The sequence below is a fragment of the Cavia porcellus genome, unplaced genomic scaffold, assembly GCF_034190915.1.
Source record: "Cavia porcellus strain 051 isolate PalLab524CR breed Dunkin Hartley unplaced genomic scaffold, mCavPor4.1 scaffold_2, whole genome shotgun sequence".
NCBI lineage: Eukaryota > Metazoa > Chordata > Mammalia > Rodentia > Caviidae > Cavia > Cavia porcellus.
The window spans coordinates 130566208-130590228 of record NW_026947485.1 but is presented as its reverse complement, the minus strand read 5'-3'; the positions used below and the strand labels follow the sequence as shown (position 1 = coordinate 130590228).

The following is a 24021-nucleotide window of genomic DNA, read 5'->3' as shown; positions in this document are numbered from 1 at the left end:
GTATGACATTTCCTTTAAAATAAGGTGCAAGAAACAGCGTTTCTGCTTAGAGCTTTTAAGCTAGCTTAAAAGCTGCACATTTTAGGGCTACACATCCCAAAATACAGGTGGTTGTTGGTTCATGTGGTACTAACTTGTATGCATCTTGGTTACCGTGATTCAGTTAAACCACGTTACTATGGTTTTAGTTAAATCACATGTCCTCCCACAAAGAGGGTTCAAATTCCAGTTACCAAAGTATATCAACACTAATTACATAAATTACAAGTTTTCACGCTACTAGGCTGCTGGGTCTTTAGATTACAAATCACTATGTAAATAACAGATGGGCATCAAATTCAGTGACTAATGGTAATTTTTTTTTTTTTTTCAAACTATGGCTTCTGGGGTGTGCACAGAGAGTGAAGTGTACGCTTAGGCTCCCTGTTCCTCTCCCAGGGATGATGCCACTGGCAGTTTACTAAATGGATAATCAGAAGCAGAACTGGTCAATTAAGATGAGGATACAGTAAAGATGAAAAGTCATAAAGCTGGCAATCAGATGCACATGAAGTTGTACAAGAAATGGCCATGCTGGGATGCTGATACTGCCGCCATTCCAAAGATCCTAGACCCATAGCTAGAGGAAGTGAGGCACAGTCACTTTATTATGAAGAATAAGGATGGTCTTCAGGAGGATTATCACATCCCAGAGAAGGTGACACTGGTAAACTGTTCTCATTAAAGGAACTCTTGGAGATACAGCATGACGTCATAAGCACAAAAGGTAAAGTGCTGGAAGGCAATCAAATTCAGAACACAGTATGATGATTCAGAAAACAGAGAAGGTGCTTGGTCCATACAAACACTCACGCTATTCTAACTACTCTGTCAGCACAGTAATCCTCAGTGTTTTTAATTACTATTTGTTTTCATTTATATCTGCCCACACTGCTAACAGGATATCAGTTTCTCTTTTCACAGATGTACTATACACAGATATATTCAATTCAGAAGCAGGTTTCTATATTTCAATGCATTAATTTTTATAAAGCTGTGCTATCAAAGCAGTTATTGCACAAAGCAGTTTATATGCACACTTTTTACATTTTCCTTTAACAGTGACAAATGAGCTAATACCAATAAACTACAGATACAATGTTAACTTCTGCTTTTGAGCAGAACCTATAGAACGTACTTACTTTTTCAAGCCAATAAAGAGAGGTGCGAAATGTTGAAGACCCAAAGTTTTCCCCCGAGGATGGTGAAGGGTATGGGTGTGGTAAATTTAAGCCCAAATAGAGAACAAATGGTTTCGTGCTATTAACTCCTTCTGTTCGTAACCAGTCAACTGCCGTGTCTGTAATCTTCCAGTCCTTTTCCATCACTCTCACTTTAGTCCTATCGGGGATAAGGTCAACCATCGGCCTGCCTTCTTGCCTGAGTGAAAAAGCAACATCCCTGGTCCATGCTTCCACACGGTTACTGAGGGAGCAAAGAGACAGGTGGGTTGTAAGACATTTCTGAAGTTTAAATATGGACTGAGCGTACACACAGGAAAGCAGCATGGAAAACACGTATAAGTTCAGAGTAATTATACTGGAAAGCTATGAGGGCTAGGGATATATCTTGGAAGCACAGTTCTGGCCTAGGGTGCACAGGTCCTGGGTTTGATCCCCAGAACTGAACAAACATTGAGCTATACAAATGAATAAGAAACAGCTTTTAAAAAAAGTATTTGCTTACATATTCTTTAAAACTACGATAGGTTACTTAGAACAGTTAACTTTTTCTTATGGTGCTTAACAAAAATGTTTCAGGTTCCCCACTATTTTTCCTTATGACTGGATTTCCTAACGTTTTTCTTTTCTGTTATCATAACACAGCAGTTCTATCCATATCATTATCATTAAATCTCAATACTTTAAAAACTCTATCAAATTTGTATACTTCATGCTTTTGAAGTCTGTGTTTTAAACTGTTTCCAGCTATTTTTAAAATTAATTAATTAATAATTTGAGACAGGGTCTTACTATGTAGTTCACACTGGCCTTCAACTTGCTATGTAGCCCAAACTGGCCTTGAACTCTTGGTAATCCTCCTGCCTCAGCCTCCCAAGTGCTAGGATGACCGTCATGTGCCACCTTGCCTCGCCATTTTTTGTCATTAAAAGAACAGTGTTTCTTAAATTTTATGGATAAAAGGCAAAACAGAATTTCATCACAAAATAATAGGAGAATAACAATAGCTAACACATTGCATAATGTCATCCTCAAAGTAGTTACCCACAATATAGGATATGGGCATGAAAAATTCTCCATTTGATATTAGTACAAATCTTCCTAAAAGAACAATTTTAACCATGCTCTGAACTGAGCTAACAGTGATGCAAGGTTCTTATCTGTTATAAACTAGAGAGATTTTATTAGCTGATTATGTTATGATTCAGTAAATTCAATTTCTCTAAGTCCTTAGCCTTTTTGATCTTCTTACTTAAATATATGTAGTAACATAATTGTTTAGGAAGCAGTCCTGGACATTTTTAAGAAGTTTGTTTTTGTAAATTTTACCTGAGATGCAATATCCTATCAATTTAGAATCCATTCTAAAAAATCTGATACCAACTCACAAATAAAGAGTATTTTATATTACAACTTAAGAGAAATTCAATCCATAGAAAATAATGCTCTACACAGAATGAGCCAAAATGAAAGATTCTTCTTTTTTAACTACCTGCTGAAGGGAGGTAAAGAAACAGACGCAGCCACAATAAAACTATTTTTCAATGTGTTTTGATAAAAGTAAGAACTAGAATTTTAGCAGAATTACATCTTACCAGATTCTATTGATCCTAACAGATGGGAAATCCTAAAGTAAGAAAGTTTGTGAAATTCATTACACTATCAAAACAATATGAATTAATTTCTGTCTTTTGCTTCAATGTTGCTGAAGTCTCACTGTTTGTGACACCAATAGTATCTGGGGTAGAACTCAGGGAGGTTAAGGTAAGAATGATCAGCATGTGGAGATTCACACACAGTGTACAGGGACCAAAGTGCTTTCTTTCCAGCCCAGGAGCTTTATGGGGGGACATATGGCTGAGAAATTATTACAGGAGGGGCAAGCTGCCTGTCTCTGGAGTAACTCAAGATCGCTGTCTTGACTGTGCCCACTGATGACCCGGTGGACACTGTGATGTAGTGAAGAGCGATTCTTTTTCTTTCATCTTTTTGAGATAGGGCCTTGCTGTGTAGTCCAGGCTGGCCTTGAACCCATGTGGTAGCCCAGGCAGGCCTCAAACTCGCAGCCATCCTCCTTCCCTCTCTCAGCCTCCCATGTGTTAGGATTATAGGTGTGGGCCACCACGGCCAGTACTAGAACAAATCTAGATCAACTCAAGGGAAGACCTTCTCGCCACGAAGGGTGACAGTACTGAAGGCATCTGGTTGTCATCTTCTGCCACAGCAGTGAGTCAGTGTGGCTTCACTGAACCTTTCTGGGAATAAGCTTGTGCCTCTCCCAATGCATTTGCTCTCTATGTTGCTGAGATTCTTTTCACCCATGTTACCGTAAAGGTAAAATGACTCAGATCAAATTAGTGTTGGCCTAGATTTATCATGATTGCTAGATCTCAAATATGGCTTTCTTTTTGCTTTATGAAACAACTTGTGATTTACTCCTCAGTAATACAAACAGAAGATAAAATCACCTAACACTTAATCAACTAATTGTTGTGAAAATCTGTATGTATGCCACTGCTGTGTGGGTTTCCTGTGCCAGTGTGCCAAGCTCTGCTGCAGTGCTGGATACAGTCGGTCCCGGACAGCACAGGGGGAATTTAACTGAGCAGTTACATCTGCAGTAAGGCACACATTAAATGGATTGTGAGAAAATTAGTTTTCTTTCTGCATAGAGCAGAGCCTAGATGAATCTTCAGCTTCCTAAGACTAATAAAGATAACTATCTCAGGTTTTTGCAGTTCTGTGGAGATCTCTCCCCACTCAAATTTCTAATATCAGTAAATATACTGTAACAGAAAAAGAGAATCCAGCCTCCTGCTTAACGAATGTTTTCCCCTGAAAGTTATGAGAAAAACATGTTTCTTTTAATTTACAGGAGTGTCATCTGTCTTCCTTACATATGATCACTCAGAAAAACAGACTGTTTTAACTGAATGTATCATGTAAGTCCTGGCAAATTCAAGTGGGAACATCACTTTCCATTAATTAATGGAAATGCTCAACATACACAAAATATAGGGGTGTGTGTTTAAATTTTCAAAAAATCATCATAGTCTCCATCTGAGCCTCCAAATCTTCTGTGGAGTTCAACAAATCAAAAATGTTATTAACTGTAAGATATATTTATTAAAAATATATACCCTTAAGAAAAATGTGTTTCCCACAAAACTAACACAATTTTAAGGTGCAAAAATAGGTAAGTGTCATTACACACAGCTAAACTTTCATTAAACTTTAGCAGTTAAATGGAAAAAAAAACCAAGAACAGTAATTCGGTTGCAGGCTTGGAAGTATCACTTGTGTATTCTGAGAAAGTAACATAAGATTTATGATAGGCAGCCCTCAGAAGGTACCTTCTTGGGCTGCTTTAGCCAAGAACTTGTTAGTCATTAGAAATCAGGGTTCTAGAGAGCACAAAACAAAACAAAACAAAACTCTCAGACTCACCCACTATCATAAAATGTTATGCTGAGATGTACCAAGATTAATGCATGCTGGCTTAGATATTATATTTCAGTAAAGATAATAAAGTGGACAGTTCTAAAAAAACTAAGTTGCCAAAAAATAAAACTAGCCAAAGCAATGGCATCTTCCTTCATTATAAGGACAAGAATAAGACAAACTTATTATGGAGAAAAAATGACCCCAAATATACAGTATTTTAGAATAAAATAGTAGTGGCGATGGATGGGAGAAGCAAAGGTGTGCCTTAGGCTGCAGGGTAAGAAGGCTCTGGGCCAGCCTCCCGAGTTCTCCGGCTCCCTCTCCCTCTCCCTCCCTGGGGTTGTGTTTGGTAAGCCCCTACTGCTTGGCCGGGGCCTGGGAGGCAGAAAGTCCTGTGCTTCTCTTTGCTGTTTGCCAGGAGGTTCAGCCTTAGTTTTGCCTGCAGTGAATTTCTGCTTCTGGAAGCAGGCCTTTCTTTCTTTCCTGTTTCACAGGATTCAGAATTGCCTGTCGTGACTTGGCTTAGAACAACATCAAGCTCCGCAAGCAGAGAACACACCTAATTATAATGGTGAGATGAAGTGACAGAGGACGTGATTTGAGGTTTTAAACTTTTAGCTAGGAAAAAAAAAAAAAGGCAGTGGTTTGTTGAATTTCTCTTCTGACAGCATTAGAATGTAAGTTTCATGACACTGGAGACTTAGTGTTTTAACTGGTAAGAAAATACATACTATAACTGTCTAGAACATAGCAGGTGGTGCAATAAATGTTAGCTGAATGGATATTGCGAATATGTGATCTTACTTCTGTAATTTAAGTAAGGATCATCTTTTAGTCTTGCATTTTAAGGAATACTACTTAATATTAAATTTCTTTATTAAATTATTCTAGTTTTAGGATTTCTTCTCGATAAAATCAATTACCTCCTAATTCTATACACTTTTAAGTAAACATGTTTTTCCTTTGGCTTTGTTCTAAAATACTGACATATTAATTTACATGTGGATCTGATTCTCCAGATGATGGAAGAATAAACTTAGGATTTAAATGTCCCTTTGCGTGACATTCGTACGCTGTGCTGGTGAATAGGGAATACTTGCTTACACATGGCTTCTAGCTGCACATTTCTGACATTGTGGGCCTCGGAATTTCTCTGTGGAGGAAGGAGCTGGCCTGTGCACTGGAGGCTGCTTAGCAGCAACGCTGGCCTTTTCTCATCCGATGCTGGTGACCACAGTGGTGTCAACCAAATCTGTCCCCACACATGGTCACATGAACTCTGGGAGGGTGAAACTGCTTTGTTTCGATATTGGGAATACACTGGTAAAACAGGTTTACCTTAAAGCAAAATGATCAAAATACCCTATGAATTTACTACAAATGTTTTCTCTCATGATACAAAGATACAGCTCACTTGAACTTAAACCTATTATCAGTGCAGTGCATGTCATGGGAAGGAGGCAGACACACAGCCACAAACACTAACCACTTAATGATGCTCCACTGAAATGACAGATTTCAGGACGGAAGGACTCTGAAAGTCATCTACGGTAAGCTCATTTGTTGAAAGTAGGATTCTAAGTACGTAGATAAATAACTTTTTCATGAACTTATACTCAGTGAGCAGTGTTTTGGTGGGTAGTACTAACAACACCTGTTCAGCACCTTGCGGGAAGAAACAAGGATAATCTGGATTCGGTCCCCAGAACGACCACAGAAAATCAAACCAAACCAAAATAGAACAACTCCTGATACATCACAGAATATTACACAGAGCAAGAACACATAGGTGGATGATACTGGGTGAGTAAAAAAGCATCATTTGAAGACAGAAGGATTACAGTAAGAAACTAAATAAACTTGCAATCTGCATAGAATATAAGCAGGCGAAATGAAGAACTTAAATGGTGAGTATATAAAAACTTGAGTTTTGATTTGAGAGTCAATCTATCAGCAACATTGAATGCCATTATTTATGAAGTGTGATATCGAGATCTTTTACCCCCTGAAATCTACTTTTAAACTCACACAAAACAACTTGAAAGATAATTCATCATAATTCATGCAATATTTTCAGATACACTACTGATAGATAGAAAACTTGACCTATTAGTCAGCCAAATGGCTGTTCGGGTACATGCAGCACTTATACAAACAGAACTAGTAGTTTACTTCAATTTTTTAAGCTCTCATGAGAGGGTGAGTAAATAAAATAATTCTGCAAGCTATCATTATGCTGAAAACAATCTGTGACATCCTGCCTATCAACATCTAAGTAGCTCTTTTCCTGTACTGACTTTAGAATTCCACAAGACAAAGAAAGAACTGAGAATTAATAATGTTTAAAGCATTAAAAAATTTAAAAACAAGATATGCTTAGTTGAATACACACTGAATATTTAATATATGAAATATAATACATTTCATATATATATATATATTCAGCTAAGAACAAGTGCTATGGTTCTGGGTTAAAAACTAATGTTTTTGAAATATTATGTTGTAAGTAGATCAACATTATGTTTTCATTCATTAAGCATTTAATTGTGTACCTATGATGTATTGCTACTATCCTGGAAAACAGGAACCAATCAGTGAAGACAAGGACCTTGCTCTTCCTTGCTAAGGAATAAAAACCATGTCATAATTTAAGCATTTTATATGTAAGAATGAAAGTTAGTTAGGCATGGTGGCACATGCCTATAGTCTCAGCTATTCAGGAGGCTAAAGCAGAAGGATCTTAAGTCTGAGTCTAAGTCTGGGTCACTCAGTATTAAAAAAAAAATAAAAAGAGCTGGGGACATAGCTCAGCACTCCTTGGGTTTAATTCCGAGTATTGCCACAAACAAACAAACAAAAATAATTTAAAAGGGGTAACTTTAGATATTTTTTGGAAGAGCTAAAACAGGTTTTTTGGTATTCTGTTTTAGTTTTAAATTTTTATTAGTGCACATCTGTAGTACATAATGATCATATTCACAATGAGGAGCTGGCACTTGTGCATGACATATTAGTTCTTTTTTTCATTCCCTTCTCTCCCTCGCCTCCATCTCTCGGTCCCCTTCCCTTCTGCAAAAGATCTATCTTGCTGTTTCCTTTGCTCTTTATTTATATTTGAGTTTCTCATATAAGAGAAATCATGTGATATTTAAGCTCATGTATTTGATTTAATTTTAATCACTGGATTGACTAAGGAAATAATTTCAAACAAGACAATATGAGTAGGTATCTCCAGTTTTGTATTGGCTTCTTTAAAAAGAAGAATGTCTTTACAACTCATAACATATTAAATGGGGGTCTGGAAGAACATGGCAGATAGATAGCAGCAGCCTCGGAGGCTCTCTGAGAAACTGCACTTGAAATCCAGGAATGGTGCTGGGCAGGAAGTCCTAGGCAAGGGGGGATATTCTTTGCTGACTCAGGAAAGAACTAAATTAAGAGAAACCAACTGGAAATGCAATTCTGGTGATACAGCAGGAACAGATAAGGTCTCAGCATGGAAGCTGGACCCTGCGCTACTGGAAACTGCGATTTGAATTACCTGCAGCCGCTGTTGCGTCCCAGTCGGCACAGCAGGGAGAGAGGCACGAAAGCTCGGAGAGTGGGAAGCATTGGAAGGAGTTAGGAGCGGGACTGGCCAGGTGCCCTGCATCAACCTGTGGTGAGTGAGCGAATCGGGTTCCTTCCATAGAGAAGAAGGCTTCAGCGGAGGACATACTGGGATCCAGGCAGACTTCCCAGAATGAGATGCTGCAGTGACTTTAGTCACATATCCCCCTCTCAAGTGGGATTGATGGGAAGTGCCTGGCCTGTGAGACTCTGCTAGCTGAGACCCGATAGGCTAGCCCAACTCAGGTCCCAGCGCCTGGAGGTGCACCCTAGCGGTGAAGCCTTCGGTAGGTTGACCTGGAGGGGCAGGCCCAGCATAGACTGCCCAGGTCTGTGTCTCCCTGGTGCACTGCGGTGGGTGGGAACACCTAGCTGGTGCAATTCAAACAGACTTTGGCTGACAGGGAAGGAAGCTGGGCCTCCTATAAGCGCTTAAATATAAGGAACAAAGAATATGGGAAGAGGGAGCAACAAGAAAGGGTCCTGGGCCCCCAATCCTGAGAAACATGCAATAGCACACACAGCACCAATAGACATAAAGTGCTATCTCCAGAGCCTCATAGATGAGTTCAGGAATGAAGTTATTAATGACCTGAAACAAGACATAAGCAGGATAGTTAGAGAAATGCTAAGCACGCCCAAGAAAAAACAGATGGTAGAATAGAAGAACAGAAAAAAAAGGGAGAATTGTTTGATGGAGAAGATAGAGAAAACATAGAATATGTAAAGCAGGTTCAAAGAGATTACCAGGAAACTAAAAACTCTATCAAAAACTGGCATAACAGCTTGAAAGAAACTAAGGACAGGTTATCTGAACTGGAGGGCAGATTTGTAATATGGGAGCATGAAATGAAAAACTTAAAAACAACAAAAAAACAAACAGCAACAATACAAAAGCTAGAAGATGATAAGAGGATCTATAACTTAAGAATTAAGAACATAAGAGAAGAAGTGGGGTCACAAACAAATGGACTACAAAAGATATTCACAGAAATAATCCAAGAGAATTTCCCTAATTTAGCAAATGGTAAAGATACTCAGATGTATGAGGCATACAGGACTCCAGCCACCTACAACCCAAACAGAGCTATACCCAGGTATATAATAATCAAAATTCCAGAAATCCAATATAAGAACAGAATATTAAAAGCCATCAGAGACAAGAAACAGATCACTTACAAGGGAACACCCATCAGAATTACAGCATACTTCTCTGCACAAACCATCAAATCACGAAGAGCATGGGGGGAAATAATTCAAGCTTTGAAAGATGATAACCTCCAACCAAGATTGATATATCCTGCACAACTGTCCCTAGAAATTGATGGAAAAACAAGGTGCTTCCAGGATAAAGAGGAACTAGGGGAATTTGCAACCACCAATTCAACTCTATAGAGAATACTGCAGGATAGTCTAAAAAAGGAAAATACCACGATTCCAGAAATAGTGGCAGAGAGGCCACAATGAATGGAGCAGAAAACGAAATGAAGAAGACAAACTGACAACAAATGACAGAAAAAGAGCTCAACAGAAATGAGGCAGAGAAGATCGGAAGGTAGGAACAGCTATTTTGGAGAAAACAAGACATCATAATAGCTAGAGCTGATTTTGTATCATCTTGTTTTGAAGTCCCATCAAACTTGTATTCTTCTGTCTCCACTGGTCTTAAAAGGTTGTATCTTACTGGATTTTATTATATAGGATAATATAAGCAAAACTTTTATAGACAAGGAGTTTATACAGAAATCATTGTTCATTTTCTGTTAATTGGTTCTAAATACCCTGTAATAATGTCATTCTCTTGAATGGTTTTATAGTGTCTTGATATGTTTAGTACTACAGTATAAGAAGTTATACTCAAAGATTTCAAGGAAAGAGACACTATGGTAACTATTTTTATGCCAGGATATCTTGTGGTGAAACACTATTTTGCTTAAATGGCTATGTTTTGACCTGCGCTGTTCTGTTGTTATGCCCTCTTTTATCTCAATCCCCCCTTTTTAAAATTATTTATTTTTTCTTTTTATTTTTTTAATTAAGGGAAAAATAAATAAAAATAGCAGGATACATTATAGTAACCTATTTTGATTTCCTATTAATTTGATTTGAAATCCTGTATTGCCCTCACCATCTTGTTTTGACTGATTTTCCTCTATTCTGCTTTGCTTGATAGTACCAAGTTCGAAAGTATAGGCATAACTGTGAAGACAAATAAGAATCATTATGACGCCCATTCTGGTTGACTATTATTTTCTTTTAAAATCCTGTAATGTCTCCAATGCTTTGGTTTTATTCTTTACTGTTTAGTTCAATTTTATTATAACTGCCAATTCTTCTTAAAATAGCAAGAGGCAGTATGGTAACCATTGTTGATCACCTTATATTTTGTTTTTACATTATCTATTATGTCCATCCTTTTGATTTGACTGACTCTGTTCTGATATGTCGCATTTGGTTTTACTCTCTTCAAAAAAAGTAATAAGAACTGTGGGAGTAATAAAACCCAAAATGTGTAATTGTCTTGTACAAACGAAAAGAAAAGAAAGTTCCTTAAAAGTTATAACTGTGTATGTGTTTAAGTGTATAAGATAGATAACCATATTACTGAGTGTTTTTTGGGTCATTAAACAAAACTGTTTGCACTCTCACTGTTTGAAGGTCTTCTTTATATGCTTCAGTTTTGTAACTTGAACAACTATTTCTAAGATGAGAATATGTAACTATTAACTAGTGATTTCTTACTGTTTATTTTTTAAATTTTGTATTACTTGTACCCTTTTTCTGTTTTTTTTTCCTTTTTCTCCCTAAATAAAAAAAAAACAAAACAAAAAAACCCCCCACAAAATGGATTAAACACTTAAAGGTAAGATATGACCTATGAAATTAAAAGAGGAAAGCAAGAGAAATGCATCAGGACATTAGAACCATTAGAAAATATTTTGGATAAGACTTCAAAAGCACAGGAAACAAAAGCAAAAATAGATAAAAATAAGACTATCAAATTAAAAAGCTTTTGCACAGAAAAAGAGATGGGGTGAAGAACAAACTGGGAAAAAATATTTGCTCGCTATCTATCTGAAAAGGATTCAGGATATGTAAGAACTCATATCAATCGCAAAAACCCATACAATCCAATTGAAAATGGGCCAGAGACCTAAATAGACATTTCTCAAAAGAAGACACACAGTTGGTCAATAGGTATATGAAAAATCTTAGCATCACTAATCATCAGGGAAAAGTAGAAACCACAGTGAACATCACCTCATCCCAGTTAGGATGGCATGTCAAAAAAGACAAAACATGTCAAGTATGGGTGTGGATGTGGGCAAAATGTTGGTCACAGAGTAAATTAATGCAGCCAGGATAGCAGACAATATGGAAGCCTCCCTTGAAATTAAAAATCAATTGCCATGTGATATAGCAACCTTGCACCATAGACACACCTGTACTCCCATCTTCATTAAGGATTATTCACAATGGCCAAGAAACTGAAACAGCCTCAGTATCTACCAACTGACAGTAAAGAGAATGTCTGTCTACACAATGGAAGACTCTTCAGCCAAAAAGGATGAAATCTTGTCATTTGTGACACCATGGATGGAACTAGATAATCCAGGCACAGAAAGACAAGGAGTGCACGAGCTTACTCTTATGTGGAACATAAACAGGTGAAATCTGGATAAGTCTGAAGTAGAACAGTGGTTACCAGAGGCCAGAAGGAGCAAGGGAAGGAGGAAGCTGACCACTGATACTGAATGACAGTTAAATAGATGTTCTAGTGTTCTCTTACCAGTGCGATGACTACAGACGACAATAATGTGCAATGTAGTTTTTTAAAAAGCTATAAGGCTTTTGAATGTTCTCACCATAAATGATAAATTTGTGAGGAGACAGATAAACTTCACCTGCTGTGATCATTACACAGTGTACACATGTACTGCAATATGTCGTGATGGCCCATAAATGTGTGTATTTTTATGTCAATTAAAATAAGTACATAAATATAAAGGAGAAAGATTTTAAAGAGAAATATGTGAGGCTTCATGAAATAATAAGAAATGCAAGCAACTTTGGAAAAGTAAGAATCATGTAAATGTTAAGTATAACTCTGGTGAAGTGCACTTTTATAGTAATATTTTTCATCACATAACTTTATGCCAGGCACTGCTACATATGCCATAATATCTTATTTAATCCTTTTGCTTACGTTTCACTGACGCTTGAACTCAGGGCATTTACCCTGATCTATATCTCCAGATTTTTTTCATTTTGAAGCAATGTCTTGCTCAATTGTCCAGGCTGTGCTCAAACTTGCACTCTTCCTGCCTCAGCCTTCAGAAATGCTGAGATTACATGTTTGCATCACCATGCCCAGGGGCAGTTATGTTTCCTTATGTTAACTCGGATAAAACTCAGTCATCCAGTGAGGTAGATATTATTTGTCCCAATTTACAGATAAGAACAGTGACAGGGAAGTCAAGAAACGTGATTATGGTTTCAAGGATCCTAGAGCAGTCAAGCTGGATCTCATTCTCCTCTGATGGACTCAAAGCCCCTGTCCCTCCACTATACATCATTCTCTGTCCCTTTCTTTCTGTTACAATCCCAAGGCTGAATGCGGTAAGAATTTTGCACAAAGGCATTAGCTTAAGTCCAGGAAGCATATTAAGGATCTTTTAAAAAGATCAGGTACAAACTCAGGGGCAGAGATAGTGGCATGGCAGTGGCAGATGTCGGATCATGTAGGGTCTTTTAACTGTATCATGGATTTGGAATTTTAATTAACCTTAAGAGAAAAACCACTGAAAGATTTAAACAGGTAAATCATGTGATTGGTCAGATGTGTGTGTTAAGAAGATCACCAAGGCTGCCGGTAGAATATGAGCCAGGTAATTTCAATACTTGAGCCAAGAGATGACAGCCAGTAGCTTTACAGAGATGATAAGAGAAAAAATTGGAGGCCAGGTGGCGGTATATGCCTCCAATCCCACCACTTGGGAGGCCGAGGCAGGAGTTTGAGGCCAGTCTGTACCACACAGTCAGTTCAAGGTCAGCCTGAATTACACAGTGAGACACTATCTCAAAACAAACAGAGTAAATTGGAGAAATATTTTAGAGGCCAAAGTGACACCATTTGAGGATACATAAGACAACGGGTGTGTGTGTGTGTGTGTAAATGTTTGGATCACTTCTGATCTTTCATATCACCTTCTTTTCTCTGTATCAGGGACTGAATTCAGTACTGTCACTGAGCTAAATCCCCAGTCCTTTTTTGTAAACTCTTTTTTTTTGGTGCTAGGGATTGAACTCATGGCCTTGCGATTGCCAGGCAGGTGCTTGTACCACTGAGCTAAATCTCCAGCCCACCAGTCCTTTTTAATTCTGAGACAGGGTTTGTTAAATTGCTAGGTTGCCCAGGCTGAATTCCAGCTTGTGATCCTCCTGCCTCAGCCTCCCAAAGTGGTATGATTACAGGTGTTTGCCACTGTGCCTCACTTTTTTGGATTTTTGAAGACAGATTAGGAAAGACATTTAACATCAACTAGAAGAACAAGCTTAACATTCTGATTATTTTAGATTGTTTTACAATTTGTTTTCCCAAAACTTAACTATATTAGTGTGCTACGGCTTCTAGAACAAATGATCGCCAACTGGGTGGCTTCAAGTATTAGCAATGTGTCCTCTGGCAGTTCTGGAGGACAGCAGTCTGAAACTGAGGTGCCAGCAGACTCTTGAGAAGTCTCTCTGCTTAAATTCTTCCTTCTTCTTCCCTGTTTATAAGGACTCCTAAGAAGTTTTCAGTCTCTCGCTTACACCTTTGCCACTTTAATCTCCAGCCTTGTCCTCACACTGTCCTCTTTGTTCACCTCTGTCCTTTCTCCTTCTCTAATAAAGAGAGCAGCCTTGGATTTAGGGTGCACCTCTGGCCCAGGTTGTGCCATTTGAAATCCTTAACTAGTTACAATCCAAATAAATAGTCATATCCAGAAGCTCCAGATGGTCATGGAACACTATTCAACTCACTGTACTCACCACTGTTTTTAGTACATTTGATTTTTCTTGTTATTGTCATTAGTATCATTATCAACTATTGCTACAAATCACCCTCATTAGTACTTGCAAAGCAAGAAAGAGGAAACAGAATGTTAATTCTGTGTGTCACAAGGGTTGGGGTCACACTCAAGCTTGCTACAATGAACTGCAGGTCTCAAATATAGTTGTACTCACAAATGTAATTTAGGACATAAAAGAATGCATAGAAAAATCATCAAAAGGAAAAGGTGTTTCTTTTAGTCACATTCTTGTCCCTGGGATACAATCCCGCACATTTACAACTTCAAGGAGGCGAAGTTTATTTGGGTTCATAGTTTTACTCCACGGTTGGCTGGCTCCCAGGCAAACAAGAAATGGGAAAGGGCCTGGGCAGAGGAAAGTTGCTCGCATCATGGTGAGCAGGAAGCAGAGAAGGGAGAAGTGAGGGAGGGAGAGGCACCTTGCCATAGGACATTCACCTTCCAGAGGAGTGAACCATCTCTTCCAACCAGGTCCCACTGCCTAAAAGCAAGTCAGCTATGGATTCTTCAGTGACAGCATCCCATGTGATCCAGTCACCTCCCAAAAGTCCACCTTCTTAACACATAAGATACTGAAGGACAGTCTAGATCTAAAGTGATAGGCAACAGTATTTAAGGTGAAGCCCAGTGGAATCAGTCACATGGTTCCAAGTGAGCTGTAAAGGACACATTTCATTCTTCTAGCATGGAGTTGGGACAACACAGGCCAGGATTGGTCTGTACCCCTCAGACTCAGTACCCAGGCTGATCATCACCAATCATCCAGGCACCCTCTGCCTGCCCCACATCAAAATCCCAGAAAGGAGGCATTCAGCATAACCCACACTGCACAAACACTGCGGGCACACAGTCTGATCAGTTAGGGAACAGTGGGAACATCCCCAAAATCATGTTTCCAGATGCCAGCAAAGGGTCCCCTTTGCAAGCAGGCATTTCTGAAGTTAACAGTCTCAGGCCTGCTACATTAGCTCTTTTCTGCACAAAATATTTAATCTTTGCACCAAAGAAATTAAAATTCAGTTAACTTAGATGTGTCAAAATTAGGCAATCAAATTTTAGTCCTCTCTTCTAAACCACTGTGAATGGCTAGGTGATTAACCAATTGACTGATTTGCACTGGGAGTGAACCCAATGTTCAAAACGCATACTTTACTACTGAGCTATGCTGCAGCCACACGGGCTGCCTGATTTTTATGGTTTTATACAGTCAAAGAAAAGTTCCAAGAGACTCAAGCTGGAGGAAAATTACAAAGGCAAGTAGAAAAATGACTATGATTGTAAAAACAGACTGTAAAATGAGTAATAAGTAGTCATAACATAATGGAAACTCAATAAAAATATATCACAGGCTAAACAATTTTACAAATACTATTTTTAAACCTTTAATGTTTAAGAACAAAATTACCAGCCTATTAGTGATTTTAATATTTTAAGAAGATTAAAGAAAGCTAATGATTTAGCCAATAAACACAATTGAGGGATTAAGAGATTTACTTTTACCTTTGTGGGAAATTGTTAAAAAATAAAACGGAGCACACATACGTGTTACAGCAGTGGGTGGCCTACTGGGATGGTTTTTGTTTTATTCTTTACCTAACAGAGTGATGTCCTGAAGTATAATCCAGTTTCCCAAATTTCTGTGTTCGGTAACCATGCTTCTCCATGATATCCATCCATGTTGTATAATTTGGGTCTAGACCCTTAAAATTATTCCAGGATTGTGTTAAATGAGTGAAGAGGCCACTCCACATAGCTGAGGAGAAAAACAAATTGAGGTTAAAGTAAAACTTAATCATTTGTTTTCTTTATTAAGGCAATCACTCGGGGACCATAGTTCAGGAGCTGAGCACATCTTCTGGAATATGATGCACCTTGATTGCGTGCTTGTGACAGTCTGTCTCGATGGTGGATATGCATGGATTACAAGAGACCTAGCAGATTAGTAAAGCTTGCCTCTGAGTGTATCTGGGTAGCTAATGGAGATGTGGCTTGGGGGCTGTATCTGGGTCCTGTCGCTCCTCCCTGTGCTGTGCTTCCTGGCCACCAGCAAGCGAATGCCCTGCTCCAGCACAACTTTCTGCCATGATGCTTCTGCCTCGACACCAGGTGACCATGGACCAAAGTCTCTGAAATTGAGCTCAAGTAAGGCTTTCCTTCTCTGAGTTGTAGGTATCAGGTATTTTTGCCTCCACAATGGATAAGATGACCAATTCAGTGTTGAATTCAGCAGACATTTCCAACTGTCACCTCATTTTAGCAGTGGAAAAACTCTGCAAAAAGTTACTATTTCCATTTACAAAAGAGTTAGTTGACCAAAGATGACAGGTTAAATTGTTTAAGGTAAACACAGCTGGAATTAAATAGAAGGCCTGAGTGCCTTTGGGGTCTGTCTTTTTCTTTTCTTTCTTCTTTCTTTCTCACAGGGAACATAGTAATTTTTATTCTTAGCTATTTTGTTTTCTTTCAAGCTTCTCCCAAACCCTCCCTTGCCAACACAGAGTCATGCTGGGAAACACTGATCAGGGGCTTCCTGAGCGCTATAATGTCTCAGGGCCTTTGTACATGTTGTGCCCCTTGCAGAGAATCCCATCTCTCCCTCATTGTTAGGAAAGTCCTTTCTTTTTAAGCTATGGTCAGCTTAAGTGAGGGTCTTCTTTCAATCACAAAAGCAATCTCTAAGTAGTTATTGGTTAATTTTCTAAATCGTACATCAGTTGAAGCACAGACCTCCTCGCCCCAGGATTTCCCTTTTCCTTGTCCTTTCACTGTCACAAAAAACTTGAGTTCAGTAGGCCTCTGCTCTCATTCTCTGGTTTTTATTCAAAAAGTTTTCCCCTTCCTCATTTCTATATACATACATAGTAAATTGCAATAAGTTTTCTGTTTTCATCTAAGAAAATGCTGAGAGGTGGGATGAGGACTTACCTGGCTTTGAATCCCAATAATATCAGTTATTGAGATTTTTGTCTGCAAAATGGGGATAACTACAGGATCTATCATATGGAAATTTTATGAGGATTATATAAATAAATACATGTAATGGCTTAGAACACTGCCAGATACACAGTAAGAATGTGACGCATTCACTTCTATGATTATTATTCCTTCTCTTTGCTCAAACTCTTCAAAATATACCTCTTCCAGGACAGACATCCCTTACCATTGCTGAGTTCATTCACTTACCTTTAGAGTTCACTGACCACATTTTTATATATTATTTCAACTAATGCTGTATATGCTGTGAGGGATGCAGCATTTTGCAGACAAGTCAGCTGCTATGGTTTGTGTTTGGATGTCCCCCCAAAGCCTCATGCAGTCATGAAGGTGGCTGAATCTTGCATTTGTGATTGATTCATTGTCTAGCACTGGGGTTGGCAATGCGAGTGCTGCACCTGCCCAGCGGTGGGGAGCCCGCAAACAGTAAAAGGGAGGGAAGGAGGTGTGCTTTTCCATTTTGACCTTTATGCTCTTGTCTCTTGTGGCTGACATGAATGGCTGCCCTTCAGCCATGCCACTCTGCCTTGCAACCAGTAGAGTATGGATTGAAATCTCCAAAAACTGTAATCTAAATAAACCTTTCCTTCCTTCATTTGGAGCATCAAGTATTTTGTCTCAGCAATGAGAGAAAAGTAACCAAGACATCAACTGAATGACTTAGTTGATACAGTTCATGTAGAGTAGATCCCACACTTTTACCTCTCCCTAGTCCGATTTAGTATGGGATGAAATTAGCATAACATGTTTTTAAATGTGCTTGGTTCTTCCTCACTGAAATATTGATATACTTTATATTTTAAAAAGTTTAGATTTCCTTTAACCATTGGTGATTCTAGTGCCCACAGAAGTCACAGGTGAAAGAACTTATGACTGAAATCACAGAATGTCATCTCAGTAAGTTACGCACAAAACCAAATTGTTTATAGTGTTCCTTGTGGTCTCCAGTGTAGACCAGAGGAGCACAGAAAGGGGAAAGCAACTGTCAGACAACAGATGGAATTTGTAAAAGTGACAGTTTTACCTCTTTTATTTATTACTCATGGCTTAATTTCACTGATATTTGGCCATTAAAACTATGTCTCTTTGTTAACTTAGTGAACAATTAAATTCCTGATAGAAATGGACTGAGGATGAAGAGAAAAATAAAATAAATAGTCTGAAATACTTTGTAAAACTTCAGTCTTGAATTTTAAAGTCCACAGAAGCCTTCCCTATACCCTTACTAAAAAGTTTCCTTGGAAATAGAGCTGTTCTAGAAACTATAATTATTTCCTCATGTGCTTCAATAGTCAAAAGATTCTTAGTCACCAATTATAAGGAAATGAAACAGTAACATATGAACTAGATAGCATTCTAGGCAGTGATAAAAATTTCTACTCCTAAAAGAACTAGGAATTATAATAACCTCAATATTTAACCCATACTTGACACCACACATGTCCAACGTTAAGAATTTAGGTCTCAAATATAACTTTCCTACCTAGCTTTTGGGTATAGTTTTCTAACTCTGAATGTATTTCCGGTGTAGCCACTTTTTTCCATTAACTCTAAGCATATTTATACCTGCGCGTGATGGGCAGCAGATTGGAGAGTTTGTGTAGGCATTCAGAAAGGAAGTGCCGTGTGTTTTCATGAAGTTGATAAAAGGAAGTTTCACCACTTGACTTCCTGGATGAAACGTTAGTCTTCCGTCCTGGAATAAAGACATTTCATCAACACTGATGGCACTACAAGACAAGAAAATTATTTTCTTTAATTTTAACCTTAAAATTCACAATAGCAAAAGATCCCAATACAGTTTTATGAAAGATAAAAGAAGTACAGAGTGTTATTCATATTTAGTGTATAGATACACAGAATTCAACACAGAAGGGCTTCTGGAAAGTTCTTTTGGGGAATGATGGACTAACTCTACAAATACTCATTAAGTATAAACTCTGTGTTAGGCATTATGTAAGATCTGAGCCTACAATACTGAATAAAATAAAGTCCTGCTCCTAAGAAGCCTAAAGTATGTTCAGTGAGGAAAAAGTACACTGGGAAATAAACCACGAATAGTTACAGTAAGTGCTTTGAAAAGCCCTGATACATAGCGATTGCTGATTGCCCCTGAACCATCCTGAAGTAACTCTGAGTCACAGCTTAGCTACTGCTCTTGATTCTGGGCCAGGGAGATCCAGAACTGCTGTGATTTCAATGCATCAGCCTAATGACAGAACCCAACAGTAACTGTTATATCTGCTAAGGTGAGACTGCTAGCAGTATTCTTAGTTCTGAGTCAGGCAGAAGGATTTCCCACAAGATCCTGCATGGACATCCCTGTCCCCTCCCCCTACCCTGAAACTTCACCAACACTAAAACCAATGTGGGTGCAGAGGTGGGGAGGGGGCACGTGGTTGCTGACGTGTGGATTCAGAGATTGCCTCTGTACCTTAAGACTTGGTAGAAGTGTTTATTATCTTTCTTTTTAGAAACTGGGTTTATTATTTATGTGATATAATTCACATAAAACTTACTCATTCAAGGTGTATGATTTGGTGGTTTTTACTGTATTCAGTAAATTGGGCAAACATCACACTTTTAGAATCTTATTGCCATCTCCAAAAGAACCCCTGTATTCCTTAGCTATAACCCTCTTCTCTCCCAAACCCAAGACAACCACTATTCCTGTCTGTATATATTTGCTTTCTCCGAACACTGCATATAAAAGGACTCACATAAAAATGTGTCATTTATGACGAGGTTCTTTTACTCAGCACAGAGCTTTCTAGGTTTCAGCCACATTGTAGGATGAACTCTCCCCCTTTTCTGTCTCCCCTTTTTCTTTCTTGTGCTGAGGGTCAAGCCCAGGGTCTCACACATGTCAGGCAAATGCTGTAACACAGAGTGACACCCGCAGCTCTGCATTTTTTTCTTTTATTGCTAAATAATATTACCAAACTGTATCCATTTATCAGTTGATGGACATTTGGGTTGTTTCCACTTTTCACATACAAGTATAATATTACTAGGAACATTCACGTACAAGTGTTAATGTGGACTCTGTTTCTGTTTTTCTTGGCTATCTATCTAGGGTAACTCCATGGCTTCAAAGAGTTTGGAGAAACTGCCAAACTCTTTTCCAGAGTGGCTGCACCATTTTACATTCCCACCAGCAGAGTATGAGAGCCCCAATTCCTCTCTATTCTTCTACAACTCTGGTTACTCTATCTTTTTATCATAACCATCCTCATGGGTATGAACTGGTATCACACTGTGGTTTGATGTACATTTTCCTTATGAGTAATGGCATTGAGCATCTTGTCATGTGCTTATTTGCCATCTGTGTATCTTCCAGAGACAAATGTATAATCAGATCTTTCACCCATTTTAAAAAATTTATAATCCAGGGGGCTGGAGGTTTAGCTCAGCGGCATAAGCGCCTGCCTTGCAAATTGGCAGTCATGAGTTTGATCCCCAGTACCAATAAAAAGACAAAAAAAAAAATTTATAATCCAAAATTACAGAGATTTTAACAATGGTTTCTTGTAAGAATTTTATTTTAGCTTATAACATTTGATTAATTTTTTTATCTGTGGTGGAAGGCAGGGTTCAACTTCATTATTTTTCATGTGCTTTTTAGTTTTCATAGAATCATTTTTTAAAAGATTATTCTTGCCAAGTATGGTGGCGCATAGCTATAATCTTAGCACCCTGGAGGTTGAGGCAGGAGGAGCACCTCCAATTTGGGGCCAGCCTGAGTTCCATAGTGAGTTTAAGGCCAGCCTGAACTACATAGCAAGGCCCTGTTTAAAAAAAAAAAAAAAAAAGCTTAGCGTGGTAGCTCAAAACCGTAATCCCAGTACTTGGGAGGCGGAGGCAGGAGATTTATTGAAAATTCAAGACCAGCCTGGGCTACAAAGTGAGCTCAAAGCTCATAATAAAATGATTTGTAACAAGGATATAAGGGTGTATGACCATTTAATAGGAAAAGAATAATCTTTTTTTCATCTTTTTTTTTTTCTTTTTTGGTACTGGGGATTGAACTCACAACCTTGTGTTTGCCAAGGAGACCCTTACACACCGCTGAGCTAAACCCCAAGTTTCTTTTTCATCTTTTTGAGACAGGGTCTCACTATGCTGGCTCTGAGCTCACTGTGTAGCCGGGGCTAGTTTCAAACTCCTAAGGATCCTCCTGCCTCAGCCTCCCAAGTGCTGGAATTACAAGGGTTAGCTACCACGCCAAGCTATTATGAGAATTTACTTTCAAATCTATTTCATTGATCTGTAAACCTATCTTTATGCCAGTAACACACTATTTTGATTTTTGTACCTTAACATACATTTCAGTGATCTATCTTTATTTGAATAACAGCCTATCTTGATTACTTATTGTCACAAGCTTTGAAATTAGGCAGTAGTCTTCTAATTTTGTTCTTTTTCAATTTTTTTTTTGCTAGCTGGGGTTCTTTCAATTTTCACATGAATTTTAGAATGAGTTTTCTATTCTGCAAAAAAGTCATAGAGTTTGACAGGGACTGCACTGAATCTGTAGATCAATTGGGTTGGCATTGTTATATTAACAATATTAAACCTTTTATTCCATGAATGTGGATGTCTTAACATGGAGGTTTTTAAATTTCTTTCAAAAATGTTTTGTAGCTTTCAGATACTTATCCCTAATTATTTCATTCCATTATTTTGCTATTTTAAGTAGATCTGTTTTCTTAATTTTAAGTTTGTTGATAAATTAAGTGTATATAGCAATTTAGCTGATTTTAGCTGATTTTGTATATTGATCATTTCCTGTAATCTTTTTAATTTATTATTCAGTGCTTTTGAGGTACATTCCTTAGGATCCTAGACACAAGATTGCTGCAAGTACCTATCTTTTCAAATGTGGGCCATTTTTTTTTTCATGTTCTTGTGTATTTCTCTGGCTAGAACCTTCAGTACAGTCTGAACAGAAGTGGTGAGAACAATATTTGTCTTATCTTTCTAACATTTAATGTTTTAGCATTAAGTATAATATTATGTCTCTTTTTTTTTCTGTAAATATCCTTTACTAGGTTGAGAAAGTTCCCTTCTATTTCCACTTGGTTGAAGAGCTACTGAATCTTAAAAAATGCTTTTTTCTACACCTATTGAGATAATGACAAGTGTTCTGTTGTTTACTCAGTTAACCTGCTATATTAGAGTAACTGATTTTCAGATATTAATTAAGTTAACGTGCAGTTGTGGGTAAATCTACTTAAGCATACAGTATGATCTTCCAACTTTTTTTTGTGTGTGTGTTTTTGAGACCGGTCTCACTATGAAGTTCAAGCTGGCTTTGGGCTCACTTTGCAGCCAGGATGGTCTGGAACTAAACAATTCTCCTGCCTCAGCCTCCTGAGTGCTGGGATTACAGGCGTTTGCCACTACACCCAGCTTAATTTTCCAACTGTTAATTCCTGCAAATTGATAAAGGAAATGTGATATGTTTGTGAATCTCTCTGTGTTTGTGTATAGAGTATTATTCAGTCGTAAACAAGAACAAAATTATGTTATTTGGAGGAAAATGGATGAGGCCAAAGATCATCATATTAAACAAAACAAGCCAGATTCAAAGACAACCGTCATGTTTTCTTTTTATGTGCAATCTAAAAAAGAAAAAGGGATGTGAAAGCAGAAGGGAAACTACTATTAGAAAAGAAGAATAAGGAAAAAGGTGTTAAGGAGGATAAGGAGGGATGGGTATGCTGTAATTAATGTTATATGTATGTATGGAAATACCACATTCAATGTCAATATGTTGAAAATGCACTAATAAAATATAATAAAATGCATTTTAAAAATGAAAGATTTGAAAAGCTGCTACTCGAATGTACGCCACTAACCTGTTGCTTCCTGCGTGTGTGTGTGTGTGTGTGTGTGTGTGTGTGTGTGTGTGTGTGGTGTTATTGTGCGCATCCGTGGCCTCACACTAAAATGCTGTTTCCTAACTGTGCCTCTAGGCAAAGCAGGCTTGAAAGCGTCTCTGGAAGCCTAGGTTGTACAGCATCGCCTGCCCGCCCTCCCGGACTTACGAAGGAGTCGCTGGCGACCAGCACCACGTTAGGTGCCCGAGCTGCCTGCAGCCTCTGCCTCTCCGCCTCGCGGGCCGGAGCAGCCACCGCCGAGGCCAAGATCATCAACATCCACAGCAGCCGCAGCCGCAGCAGCATCATGGGTCCAGCAGTTCAGAGAACTGGCTGCCGAGCCCACCTCCTCTGGAATTCCCTCCAGCTGTGAGGAGGGTGGGGCCATCAAGCAGCCTCTCCCACACTTTGACGTTAGGTTTCCAAATATTGCTTGCACACTAACACAGAGCCTCACCACCGGAACTACACTTCCCAGCAGGCGAAGCGTGAACACATGCGCAAAGGATGTCCATCCTAAACTACGGCAAGTCTTTTCAATCGAATACCGAGTATTTGTACCGTACATCTAGCCCCTTCCAGTCACGTGGGCAATTTCCAGTCACCTGGGAAATGCGCATGCGCTTTCGCTTCAGGCTTGATGATTGCTATCAGGATCTGTCCCAGGTGGGTTTGGATGGCTATCGGTTTTGCAGAACTTGTACTATAAAGGCAATTGAAATGATACTCTGAGGGCTAACGGGTCGAGGTGGATGTGGGTGGTTTGTTTTGCGTGGAGCCAGCGTGGCTGAGCGTCAG

General features: G+C 38.6%; 2 protein-coding genes across 3 annotated transcripts in view; one reads left to right on the top strand and one right to left on the bottom strand.

The window, feature by feature from the left end:
• The window catches only part of Arsk (arylsulfatase family member K), a 35237-nt gene extending 11550 nt beyond the window's left edge, over positions 1–23687 (bottom strand). Inside the window, exons 1-4 of the mRNA XM_003479445.5 lie at positions 23392–23687; positions 18908–19037; positions 15941–16100; positions 1182–1464 (exon numbers count right to left, since the gene is read on the bottom strand). Of these exons, the coding sequence (XP_003479493.2) occupies positions 1182–1464; positions 15941–16100; positions 18908–19037; positions 23392–23532 (714 nt within the window). The 5' untranslated portion in view covers positions 23533–23687. The remainder of the gene's footprint in view (positions 1–1181; positions 1465–15940; positions 16101–18907; positions 19038–23391) is intronic.
• Positions 23688–23745: 58 nt separating this feature from the next.
• Positions 23746–24021, top strand: part of Skic3 (SKI3 subunit of superkiller complex) — a 77449-nt gene continuing 77173 nt past the window's right edge. Inside the window, exon 1 of one of the 2 annotated variants that reach the window (XM_003479446.5) lies at positions 23746–23889. In XM_003479446.5, coding sequence (XP_003479494.3) covers positions 23864–23889 — 26 coding nt within the window. In that variant the 5' untranslated portion in view covers positions 23746–23863. The remainder of the gene's footprint in view (positions 23890–24021) is intronic. The other variant, XM_063245364.1, reaches the window with a different exon arrangement.